At 38.0% G+C, this 11,552-nt stretch overlaps 3 protein-coding genes across 3 annotated transcripts; 1 reads left to right on the top strand and 2 right to left on the bottom strand.

Annotated features, from left to right (window-relative positions):
* The first annotated feature begins 2,979 nt into the window (after positions 1 to 2,979).
* LOC126791740 (polygalacturonase At1g48100) lies at positions 2,980 to 5,115 on the top strand. The gene is made up of 7 exons (XM_050518209.1): positions 2,980 to 3,231; positions 3,325 to 3,453; positions 3,533 to 3,751; positions 3,854 to 4,061; positions 4,327 to 4,408; positions 4,524 to 4,632; positions 4,708 to 5,115. The coding sequence occupies exons 1-7, from the start codon at positions 2,980 to 2,982 to the stop codon at positions 5,113 to 5,115; spliced, it is 1,407 nt and encodes a 468-aa protein (XP_050374166.1).
* Positions 5,116 to 6,150: 1,035 nt separating this feature from the next.
* LOC126791748 (GDSL esterase/lipase At3g26430-like) lies at positions 6,151 to 8,173 on the bottom strand. Its single transcript, XM_050518220.1, has 5 exons — positions 7,930 to 8,173; positions 7,266 to 7,472; positions 7,003 to 7,172; positions 6,603 to 6,873; positions 6,151 to 6,486 (listed from the first exon to the last, which is right to left on the bottom strand). The coding sequence occupies exons 1-5, from the start codon at positions 8,171 to 8,173 to the stop codon at positions 6,209 to 6,211; spliced, it is 1,170 nt and encodes a 389-aa protein (XP_050374177.1). The 3' UTR covers positions 6,151 to 6,208.
* Positions 8,174 to 8,394: 221 nt separating this feature from the next.
* On the bottom strand, positions 8,395 to 10,526 carry LOC126791749 (GDSL esterase/lipase At3g26430-like). The gene is made up of 5 exons (XM_050518221.1): positions 10,215 to 10,526; positions 9,624 to 9,833; positions 9,327 to 9,496; positions 8,921 to 9,191; positions 8,395 to 8,829 (listed from the first exon to the last, which is right to left on the bottom strand). Exons 1-5 carry the CDS (start codon positions 10,450 to 10,452, stop codon positions 8,567 to 8,569), a joined length of 1,152 nt encoding a protein of 383 aa, XP_050374178.1. The 5' UTR covers positions 10,453 to 10,526; the 3' UTR covers positions 8,395 to 8,566.
* Between the last annotated feature and the right edge of the window lie 1,026 nt (positions 10,527 to 11,552).

Here is an 11,552-nt window from a genome sequence, read left to right as displayed (position 1 = left end):
TTATAACTTCGATTTTCTACTCAAAATATGAATGGTTCAGGTTCGGCAAATTCAATATGTCCATTGTTTTGAGTAGTTCGATACCTTAACGGTCATGAAATCGGCTGAAATTTTGTAGAGATGATCTATACGTTATAATCTAGATATTGGACGGTGAAGATGTGAAAACTCGATTGAGAAGTTGGTCAAAAATGAAAATTCATACCTTAAGCTAAGATAAAGACCTCCTTATGTGAAAAACTTTATATATATATATATATATATATACGGATTTTTTCAGCTAAGGAGGTCTGCACCAATGATTTTGGTGCGGATTTCCATCTTTTTACCACTTTTTGATCGAATTTTCTCATCTCTACCGTCTAGTATCTAGATAATATTGTGTAGATCATCTGTGCAAAATTTCAGCCAATTTGGTAATCGTTAAGGCCCTCAAAATCGAATAACAAATGGACGGACCGAATTCTGTCGAACCGTTACCGTTCATATTTTTAACATAAAAACACAATTTTGAGTGCCTTAACGATTACCAAATTGGCTGAAATTTTGCATAGATGATCTACACAATATTATCTACATACTAGACGGTGGAGATGAGAAAAGTCAATTAAAAAGTGATAAAAAGATGGAAATCCGCACCAAAATCTTGATATGGACCTCCGCAGCCAAGAAGGCCTGTATATATATATATATCAGCTTGCTAGTAGAACATTATTGATCACCTGTAATAAACAATGTTCCTGTACCAAAAAGTGTAAGCACCGTGATGTTGTGAGTCCATCTCGTACTAAACATATTTAATTGATTGACTGCTATTACAATAATTGTAATCTCCAATCTGCTGCTTAATGCTAGACTGTTAGTGGAGCTTTAATTTAAGATTTAAATTTACATTTAGTTCTGATTCAAAATCATATTATAATATATCAAACTTGTTATAGATTTTAAATTAATTAGTAACGAAATTACGAATATCTCTACAACAAAAACAACGGTGGGAATTTTTATTTTTGTATAAAAGTTTGGAAATCTCATAGTAAATTTTTAATAATTGTGTTTAGAGTCTTAGGGAGGGCAAATTTAATTCACTCCAACACCTTATTGCAAGATGACACCCTATTTTCCAACAATACATAACACTACACTTTCGGTGCTAGATTTTCTCATATATAGTTGTGTCACTTGGTGTGTTATATTGAAAGTACCTGCATCTCTACAGCATAACATTGGCACACCCGTAAGTTCGTAACCATAGGTTCATGATTCATGAACTCATGACTGACTTGTTCATGCAGAAGGGCAGAACTTGATGAAGATGATGCTGCGCTGCATAATGGCACCGACCAGTGACCCACACACCTGTGGCCCTCGGCGTGCGAGAACAAGAAGACACAGACAAACAAGAACTAGAAAACCCCGAATCATTTTTTGCTTCCTTTTTCCCTTTTCCAATAATCACACTTGCTTAACCTAGCTTTGCCTGAACGTGTGAACCACCATGGTCTCTTCTCTCTTTTCACCAGAAAAAAGGAGCTCCAGGCCGGCCGGCTGTACTAAAATAAAAGCACCACCGAACCGGGAGTAATTTTCTAATGGCTTCTCCAACTTGTAACTAAAATACCTGCCACTCCTTTTGTTCATGCTCCAAACAAAAAGAACAGAGAGATTCACCACTTTCTCTACTGCATCAGTAGTCTTCTTGTTCAACCTTTTTGCCATTCCTGTGCAGCATTATTCTTCTCCGGCTAAGTTGGTTTCTAACATTGTAACTATTATATAGGACACTCGCAGCAGGAATTGGTCAGTTCTCGAGTCACCAACTCTCATTTGTCTGCTTGCAGTTTTTAACTCAAAACCTAGGACCACCAACTACTATCCTTCTCAATTTACATCAAACTTCTACTGGAAAGTAAAACATGCACTTCGTGATGACACTGATTTTATTATACAAGTTAGGTTATAGTGCCACCCCTTATTAAATGGTAGAAGAACTCCTAATCGACTTGAAATGGCAATGTTGTTCTTCAATAATGATATATGTTTGTCTTTAATCGGTGAAGCCAAAATAATAATTGTCATCTTTCGCATACAAGACGAGAATTAGTGCAGGAATCCAGATCACTGAACATTTAGATTGCAGCACTTTCATATATACTATGATACCAGGTCATTAAGGCTGAAGAATGTTATCCAATATCCTATATATTCACTCAAGCATAATTGTTCCTCATCCAGCTTCCACTACAGAAAATAATGGTTTGTCACGATTAACTTAGATGGAGGCTAGGGAACAGACTACCTCATCGATCATCGATGGTTTATATGCACCTAGCTTATAGCTAAACAGATGATCGAAGGCATTGGTTAATTTGCACATGTTCATGATTACTATTTATATCAATTAAGAAGGTATGGTGAATGGGAAAGCACAATGCTTAATGCTGCATGAAGATCGGACTAAGCTCTGATGTTACATGAGAATAGCTAGTCATTCAGAGACAGACAGAAATGGCTTATACAGTTCAAAATCATTGTATAATCTTGGTAGAGGTAATTTGGTGTGACTCAGAGCTCAGATATTGATATTATGAATATATTTCGGATTTCTTCATATTGTATAAAAATTAAAAAGTGAGCGAGCATCTCATTGCTAGTGTAGTACAGTGTATATTCCAGGCAGCCGGCCAAGAAGTGCCATGATCAGTTAGAGTTAAACGGATTTAAAGGCATGCTCATTGAAGAAAAAGCTAGCAGTCTAGAAAGTACTACTAGAAATGAAGGGTATTTCTATTTATTTATGATCAGTATCAACTATTAATTAGAATCCAAGCAAGGCCAGTGACCCCTATATAAACTGTTTATAAGTTTATAACTGCCTTAACTTCCATTCTGCTTCAAGAGGCAGACTACTTCTAGCGTCCTGAAACTCGAAAACAAGAACGTGCAGTTCTCGACTTTAAGCAGAAGCACATAATGCAGATGAAGAGAAGCATAATTTCATCTACTCTACTACTATTTTTCTTGTTTGTTCTTGTCACATTTTCCATAACTTCAGTTGAGGCGAGAAAGCACCAAACTAAGAAGAGCAAACCTCATAAACATCAAAAAGGTGGTAATAACACTCATGATTCACATTTGCCTTGTCCTTCTCCAACTCCAGTTCCTCAATATGGTTCCTTTTCTGTCTTGTCATTTGGAGCCAAGGGCGATGGTGTCTCCGACGATTCTAAGGTAAAAGAACGGATACTTGTATGTGTTAATTTGCATTCATCTTTGTGTGTTTTCTGGTAGAATATCTTCTAAATAGTCTTGAGATGAAACCAGGCGCTCATAGCGGCATGGAAAGCTGCCTGCAAAGTGAATGGGGCTACTGTAGAAATCCCTTCAGGACTCAAGTTCCTCATCAAGCCAGTAACTCTTCAAGGCCCTTGTATGCCTGACCTTGTTCTTCAGGTTAATTTACATTCATCTCTTTAACTCTGTTGCTGAATTAACAATTAACTGAGTATTAATGTGAGTTTGTACTAAACAGATAGATGGAACTCTAATGGCTCCTCCAAAAGTTGGTTTATGGTCAAAGTCCAGTCTGTTCCAGTGGATAAACTTCAAATGGGTTCATAACTTCACCATTCAGGGCACCGGCGTTGTTGATGGCCAGGGCTCTGACTGGTGGACTAGTAGTTCCTCTTCCTCTAAAGTCTATTACTTGCAGAAGAAGTCCAATAAGCATATCCCTAAATCCAAACCGACTGTAAATCTTCTTTATTTTACCTAGTTCCAAAAAAATACAAAATATTACTTTCAACTTAATGATTTTATGATAATTTGCTCACTTGTACACATTTAAATGCAGGCTTTAAGATTCTTTTCAAGCTATGATGTGACGGTACGAGATATTAGAATCATAAACAGCCCTCAGTGCCATTTGAAATTTGACAGCTCTAGCGGGATCAAAGTTGACAACATTACCATATCTTCACCAGAAAATAGCCCAAATACTGATGGAATTCACTTGCAGAACACCCAAAACGTCGAAATTCATCATTCTACTATTGGTTGTGGTAAGAATCGATCAGGCAGTAACTTTCACCTTTAAAGTTGTCAGTGCCAGTTAAACTATAGAGAGTGCCTATATATTGTGTTGCGCACTTGGACCTGTAAAGATTACAGAAACATATATCTGAAACTCTTTTTGACAGTAAAGTATCATTGAAACATAACTTCTGTAAAGTAAGCAGAGAAAAAACAAATACAATTTGCCAAACTTACATTGCAACTCTTAGAATCCAGATTATTAAACTCTAAAGTTGTTTCTCTTTCTAACAGGAGATGACTGTATATCCATACAAACTGGTTGCTCCAACGTTCATGTTCACCATATCAGTTGTGGCCCTGGCCATGGCATAAGGTACATTCACATAGAATACTAAATTTTGAAACGATCATGGTATTTCTAATTCTTGGTATATATTTCATGTTATCTCTGATTCTGAAACTCTACAAATTTTCTTCTCATTTCACAGTCTAGGAGGACTAGGAAAAGACAGAAGTGTTGCTTGTGTCTCAGATATAATTGTCAATGACATTTCATTTCAGAACACTCTTTCAGGAGTCAGGATCAAAACTTGGCAGGTACTAACCACCAAATTTACAAATATATAAACACCTTAACCGCCAGCTCATTTTTCTGATTAAACCCTTCCGCAGGGAGGCATTGGGTCTGTGAAGAACGTATCGTTTTCCAATATCCAAGTTTTGAATGTGAAGGTTCCTATGATGATAGACCAGTACTACTGTGACAAGAAGTCTTGCAAGAACCAAACAGGAGCGGTAGCAATCTCAGGTGTGAAATATGACCAAATAATTGGCACTTTTTCAGTGCAGCCTGTACATCTTGCTTGCAGCAGCGACGTTCCATGCATAGATATTGATCTTATTGATATTCAGCTCAAGCCTTCAGCAGTGTATCAGAGATTTCAGCACGCTCTGTGTTGGAACTCTTATGGAAAATCACAAGCTCCTTTGGTTCCGTCGAGCATAGACTACTGCTTGAGAAGAGATGCAAACCCAGTCAAGAGAATAGCAAAATCACATGACCATCAGCATCTATGCTAGCAACTTTGGCTTCTCTGATTAAACTCCTTGTATTTGATTCATGAGCTTCCCTTCGATAATATTTTTCCACAGTTGGAAGGTGATGGTATACATGTATTTTTTCTGATCAATCTTATATCTGTAATGTACTTGAGTAGTTGAGTTCAGACCAAGTTTAGAGCATCCAGTTTAGTTGTAATGCATGTTTTAGATAGTACTGTAGAGAAGTGTTTGTAAGTACGAGTAACAGGCAACTTCACAGAGAGAAAATGTTATCAACTCATTTGGAATCATTGCACACTTGCGATGAGCATATTTGAGGAAATTGTGTAGACTGAAGTTGAACAATTACAAGTTATTATTACTAAATATATAGTACAATAGTTATTGTTATGCATTTACTGTATGAATATAGTGAGAATAACTAAAGAACATGACTCAAACGAAACATAGTTATTTCAGCTATGTGAGATATTAACACCTTCTACGAGAGGGTTTTGTATATTATGATGCTTTCACTATAAATACCTGGTCTCTGTACTCTTCTCGTCACCAGCAAGTCGGTTCTTGCTCATCGAAAGATTGCATTCGAAAGAGGCGTATAGAAGATTTTGTTCTAGTAGTTATATAAATATATACATCAAGTTCTAATTATATATATAGTTGTCTTTCTATAATTATATGTTCTTGACTTCAGTAGACGTGTTGATGCTTATAATGAATTGTCCTCTAATGTTTCAAATTTACACTTTCAAATTGATCTTAGATGCGTAGAGATACATCGATGAAGATGATGTGATTTTAGTATCCGCCAACATCTTATTTCAAATGTTAACAGTTGCTTGCAAATTAATTTCTATACCGTAATGTTGCTTTAGCATTTTATTATCTCTGATCATGTTGAAGTATTTTCACACACACATGTTTGCGATCACTTATCCAACATGAAAAGTAGAAGTACCAAACGAATGTGTGGAGTTTGGTGTAATAATGTTTTTAATGAGCACTAGGATCATGTTTTGTGGCATCAGAAGATCACATACTATGAATTGTAAAACAACTCTGCATAATATTTGAAAACCAAGAAGAAACAACTCGAACTCATATCCACTGTCTAAACACGATTCTTTATGTTTCTTCTTTGACAAGCCATATCCAAAGGGTTTGGTGGATCGGAAAAAGCTCCGTTAACAATTTGTCGGAAAATCCATTTGTTGGCGGCCTCGGTGAAATGCGTCCCGTCCCAATTAATCTTAGTCGTTGGATCATTGCATGAGTTAGCAATTACAACCTCTTTGCCGTTGATAGTCTTCTTCGCCCCACACTTCTCATGTAGGTTGTAATTGTATTTCCCACCATGACCACAACACGCTACAAGCGGCTTCTCGAATCCTACAAGTTCATTCAAATTCATGACTTCATTTGTGAATTTACACATACAAATTCATCTTAAATTCAAAATATATAGAAAACTCATTACGTGATTAAGGAATGTGAATTACTAGTACCATATTTCTTGGCACGAGTAATGAGGGTGTACTTCACTGAGTAGATATCTACATAGGTGATTGCAGCCATGGGAAGTTCTTTCTCAAGCTGAACCACAGCTTCCTTTAATCTTTGGTTGAAGAATTGGGCGACATCATTGAACGGACTTGCACATCCGTACTTGTTATATTCGGCCGGGTTTACAAAGAAGCGATCCAGAATATAGGGTAAGCAGCCCACTGGGCCTGTGTTGTGGATCCAAAATGTCCTTCCTCCTTGATTATACACATTCTGTATCACATAACAACATGTCAAGCTTATGGAGTGATCAGTGATGTCTATATGCAACATCCATTGATTCAAGATCATTCATTCTTTAGGTTCCCTTGATGTAAAACCAAAAGAAAAGAAAAAACGAACCTTGATGACATTTGAGAACTGGACTAGCACATCTGGAACATAGGCCTTGATTTGTTCAATTGTCATGTTAAGCTTGTAACCAGCAGTGAGATCGTTTTGGCCAATGTCAAATGTATATAGTGCTTGAGAAAAGAACTCTTCTCTGGGAAGCATTTTCTCAAAAATCTCCCCTACACCAGTTTACAAACAATCCCAACTTCATCAACAACAGTTAGAATGCAACAGTTTATTCTAGAACAGATGTAGAAGTGAAAATGAGTAACCTTTTTTGCGATAAATTTGCGATCTTCTATGGAAGTCTGAGAACTCGACAGACTGCACATCTAAGGAAACAGGACTAGGTCCATATTGGATGGTCATGTTTGGGGGTCTAATGGTTGATCCTGCAGTCGCAAAATTCGCTCCGTGGCTGAAGTTTGATCCAACCGAGTCTAAAAATGCACTCAGATGAGGTAGTCTCAAGCTTTCAGCTTCAAAACAACGAGAGCAATAAGATGCATATACTTCAGTAAGTTTTTTTTTTTGCTCATGTTAGTCATGTAAATAGATCTAAAGTTAGAAGAATTCACCCTAGAATAAACCTATGATTCTGTAGCAAAATAGTTCAAAGTTACAATGCCTCAGGTCACGAGTGGCATTGTAGTGTGTTCCTAGTAAGTATAGGATAAGAAAGAACCCAATTTTTTTGGCATACATGTCTGGCATTGGCATTGCTGTTAAATAATGCATATGCAAAAGCAGAACAACTGGTCCTGTTTTTCAACTTTATACATACACGACCAGATCAAGTTGAACTGATCCAAACCCTTCATAAAATGGCAGTTACTTCACTCACATGTATAACAGTTCCAGATTTGATGCTAGTAAAAACCCCAAATTGAACAGAATTAAACAAGAAGATGTAAGAAACTGGTGTTGGAGAAATACCTATGAAATCAATTATAAGACGACCATCGGAATAACGCCCGGAAGGTGTTCGAAAATATGTCTCTCCATTGGGGTAAGGGGCTTGCCCGAACGCCGCGGACAGGCCTCCGGTGTCTGAGTTTGAGTCTCCGAAGTTGAATATGGCCGGAAAATAACATGGTTTTGAACAAGTGCTAGGACTCAGAAGCGTTGTTGCCCAAATCACAGCCCCAAAGATGACATGTCTTTGAAACTGAATTTCCATATGTCTAACAGTTGTGTGTGTCGGAGAGAGAGAGAGAGAGAGAGAGAGAGGTCAAGATCAATGGGATCGTGAATTGTTTAGAGAAGATAGAAAAAAGAGAGCAGTGTCCACTTGGGTCTTTCTTATCCTTTTCCTATGATTGTTGCTCGATTGTTGCATGGACCTGCCTCTTTCATAACTAGAATACATGACTGATCCTCCTGATTTCAAGCGTTCAAACATAAACAAAGGAGATTGCGCTTTGCATGTAATAAAATTATTAATTTGAACAATGGAAAGAGTGTCCCATTTGATTCTTTTTGTTTGGATACACCCGATTGATACTTTTGGGAATAAGACATCTGATAAAATTGGAACGATACTGAAAAATAGTCGCGCATGCGGTTATGCGATTCAATGGTGCTTGTGGCAAGCCATTTTCAAAGGGACCGGAGGGTCCGAAAGTGAACCATCTACAATCTGATCGAAGATCTTCTTGTTAGAAGCTTCGGAGTAATGCACCCCATCCCAATTTACGTGAACCGATGGGTCTTTACATGCCTTCGCCACTAATGTTTCTTTGCCATGAACCTTCTTTCTTCCTCCACATCCAAGATGAATATTGAAATTGTACTTCCCACCGTGGCCACAACATGCTTTTATCGGCTCTTCAATTCCTGCATTATAATGTTCATATAAGATAAACAAGTTCATTCACTAAGTGCTGGTTCATCCAAAAATTGAAAGTGCCGGGGTCCAAGGACTTGCCATGCTTTTGTGGTTGGCTAATAAGGTTGAACTTGGCCTTGTAAACATCAACATAAGTGATTGCAGAGGAATGTAGCTCTTTCCTTAACTGGACCACAGCGTGCTTCAATCCACGGTTGAATAACTGAGCTAGTTCATTAAAAGGAGTGGCGCAACCGTAACGGTCCATCTCCGAGACTAAGACCGGTAGGCGGTCCAGTACATACGGCAGACAACCCACCGGTCCGGTATTGTGTATCCAAAAGTTTCTACCTCCTTGACTGTGTACCCACTACTCACACATACCAGAAATTAGTGAATACTTCTAAAGCTTAACATTGCTTTCAGAACTATCAAAAGCGTAGCACTTATTAGGAAGCACTTGCATATTCATCATGATATTCTAACATTAGTGCTACTGAATTACCTTGACGACTTGTTTGAACTGATCGAGCACATCAGGAACAATTGCTTTAACTTGGGCGACGGACATGTTCAAGAACAAAGCGGCTGTCAAGTCGTTCTGACCAATATCAAAGGTGTACAATGCACGAGAGAAATCTTCAGCTTTAGGCATCAGCTGTGCAAAAACACCACCTACATTTGAATAACAAGTAATAATCCTCTGCTTCAGATTCAACTAAGAAAAGTAATAATCATATATTGTAGTAATTCACTCGAAAGTCCAAATAAATAGAACTAGGGAAGTAAAAAGTGTTATGACCTCGAGCACGAGCCACTTGAGACCTAGGACGAAAATCATAGAACTCGTTGTACTGAACGTTCACGGAGATGGGACTAAACCCACTCTGCTGAAGAGTCGTGTTCTGAGGCCGGATGGTCGATCCGGCCGTCGCGAAGTTGGCTCCGTGAGTGAAGTTGCTTCCCACGGAGTCGAGATATGCGCTAAGAAATGGTAGTCCGAGGCTCTCAGCTGAAACAGAGCATTCAATCAATCAAAACCCTTAATTACTAAACACTATGATTTGTTATTTTTGCTTAATGCATTATGCATGTGATTACTTATCATAATTATCAATAATTTTGGCATTTGGGAGCTTCCAGATCAGCTTCAATTATATAAAACGTGTGTTAGCTATCAAGAAAAAAATGTAACTGTAACAAAGTAGGACCAGCAGCTGAGAGTGCAGACGTCTTAGTTTATTTCAAGGCTGCAAGTCTGCAACAACTCGTCTTGGAAATGTATAGTTAAAACGGAAATAATGAGAAAGATAAAGACGTACATAGTTGTATATGATCATGTCGGTGGATTTTAGAAGAGAAATTATTGGTAAAGTCTCGTAGAATGAGGTACCTATGAAGTCAATAAGGAGGCGGCCGTCACAGTAGCGGCCAGCCGGGGCGTGGAAGAAGGTCATGCCCTCAGGTGAACGTGCCTGGCCGAAGACTGCAGACAAGCCACCGGTGTCGGAGTTTGAGTCGCCGAAGTTGAATATAGCTGGGAAGTCACATGAAGCTGGGGCCAAGCTCACCGGAGACAGTGACACCAGAAGAGCGAGGACTACTAGGATTGCTGAAGAATGTGATTCCATATTTCAGAGAGGTAGAGATAATGAAGAAGAGAGCTGAGGCAGTGATGCACTGATGCACACTACCGACTAGTGAGAACTGACAAAAGGGAGTGATAGTACACTACTTTTATAGATGAGAACTGCACCAACCAAGGGTGAGGTGTATGATGGGCTGGGATAGGGTTAAGCTCTGCTACATCAGGTAATTAATAATTTGTAACTCAACTCTTTAAATTGGTAGAGTTTTTTTCACCAACAGTCCCTCAATTCTGGTGTACCTACCAATGTGATACCTCAACTCTTAATCGTACCAATGTGATACCCAGACTCTAGTATTGCTATCATTGAAGTACTTCCGTTAGTTTTTTTTAACTTTTCCGTTATCTTAGTGACGTGGCAGGTACGTCAGGCCCACAAAGAGGGTTAAAAGACAAAATTAACCTTATCTGAGAGGAGCAATGTTTTTCCCGCCCTTTACCTTGAGAAAGACACCCAACAATTCTAATTTTGGCGCCAATTTTCCCTCCATACTCCTTAATTTGTGTCTCTTATCTAAACTAAAGAACTACCGCCAACCAGTCGACCACAATCTGATAAAACCTAGATCAATCTCATTTTCTATTTTTACCCTAGCACTTGTTAAACTAACAGAATAAATATAGAAATTTATATGGAACATCTCATTTCCACAATCTCATAAGAATATAGAAACACATAACTTAACGAAATTCAACTACATGTACCATTAGTTCTTACAAGCAAAAATCATGACAGATCAACATAAAATGTGGCAACTAATGGTACTTAAACATGTATTTGAATTTCGTTAAGTTATGTGTTTTTATATTCTTATGAGATTGTGGAAATGAGATGTTCCATATAAATTTCTATATTTATTTTGTTAGTTTAACAAGTGCTAGGGTAAAAATAGAAAATGAGATTGATCTAGGTTTTATCAGATTGTGGTCGACTGGTTGGCGGTAGTTCTTTAGTTTAGATAAGAGACACAAATTAAGGAGTAGAGAGGGAAAATTGGCGCCAAAATTGGAATTGTTGGGTGTCTTTCTCAAGGTAAAGGGCGGGAAAAACATTGCTCCTCTCAGATGAGGTTAATTTTGTCT

The sequence above is a fragment of the Argentina anserina genome, chromosome 4 (genome assembly GCF_933775445.1).
Source record: "Argentina anserina chromosome 4, drPotAnse1.1, whole genome shotgun sequence".
In the NCBI taxonomy this organism is placed as follows: domain Eukaryota; kingdom Viridiplantae; phylum Streptophyta; class Magnoliopsida; order Rosales; family Rosaceae; genus Argentina; species Argentina anserina.
This window is presented reverse-complemented; position numbering and strand designations above follow the sequence as displayed.

What these genes read in the sequence shown, in the direction of transcription:
- LOC126791740 (XM_050518209.1), top strand. Translation starts at nt 2,980, where the DNA reads ATGAAGAGAAGCATAATTTCATCTACTCTACTACTATTTTTCTTGTTT. An exon ending in GTGTCTCCGACGATTCTAAG is followed by an intron (nt 3,232 to 3,324) that starts GTAAAAGAACGG and finishes AGATGAAACCAG; the next exon opens with GCGCTCATAGCGGCATGGAA. An exon ending in TCCCTAAATCCAAACCGACT is followed by an intron (nt 3,752 to 3,853) that starts GTAAATCTTCTT and finishes ATTTAAATGCAG; the next exon opens with GCTTTAAGATTCTTTTCAAG.
- LOC126791748 (XM_050518220.1), bottom strand. Translation starts at nt 8,173, where the DNA reads ATGGAAATTCAGTTTCAAAGACATGTCATCTTTGGGGCTGTGATTTGG. An exon ending in GCAAATTTATCGCAAAAAAG is followed by an intron (nt 7,173 to 7,265) that starts GTTACTCATTTT and finishes AAACTGGTGTAG; the next exon opens with GGGAGATTTTTGAGAAAATG. An exon ending in TACTCGTGCCAAGAAATATG is followed by an intron (nt 6,487 to 6,602) that starts GTACTAGTAATT and finishes ATGAACTTGTAG; the next exon opens with GATTCGAGAAGCCGCTTGTA.
- LOC126791749 (XM_050518221.1), bottom strand. Translation starts at nt 10,452, where the DNA reads ATGGAATCACATTCTTCAGCAATCCTAGTAGTCCTCGCTCTTCTGGTG. An exon ending in CCTCCTTATTGACTTCATAG is followed by an intron (nt 9,834 to 10,214) that starts GTACCTCATTCT and finishes GCTCTGTTTCAG; the next exon opens with CTGAGAGCCTCGGACTACCA. An exon ending in TAGCCAACCACAAAAGCATG is followed by an intron (nt 8,830 to 8,920) that starts GCAAGTCCTTGG and finishes ATTATAATGCAG; the next exon opens with GAATTGAAGAGCCGATAAAA.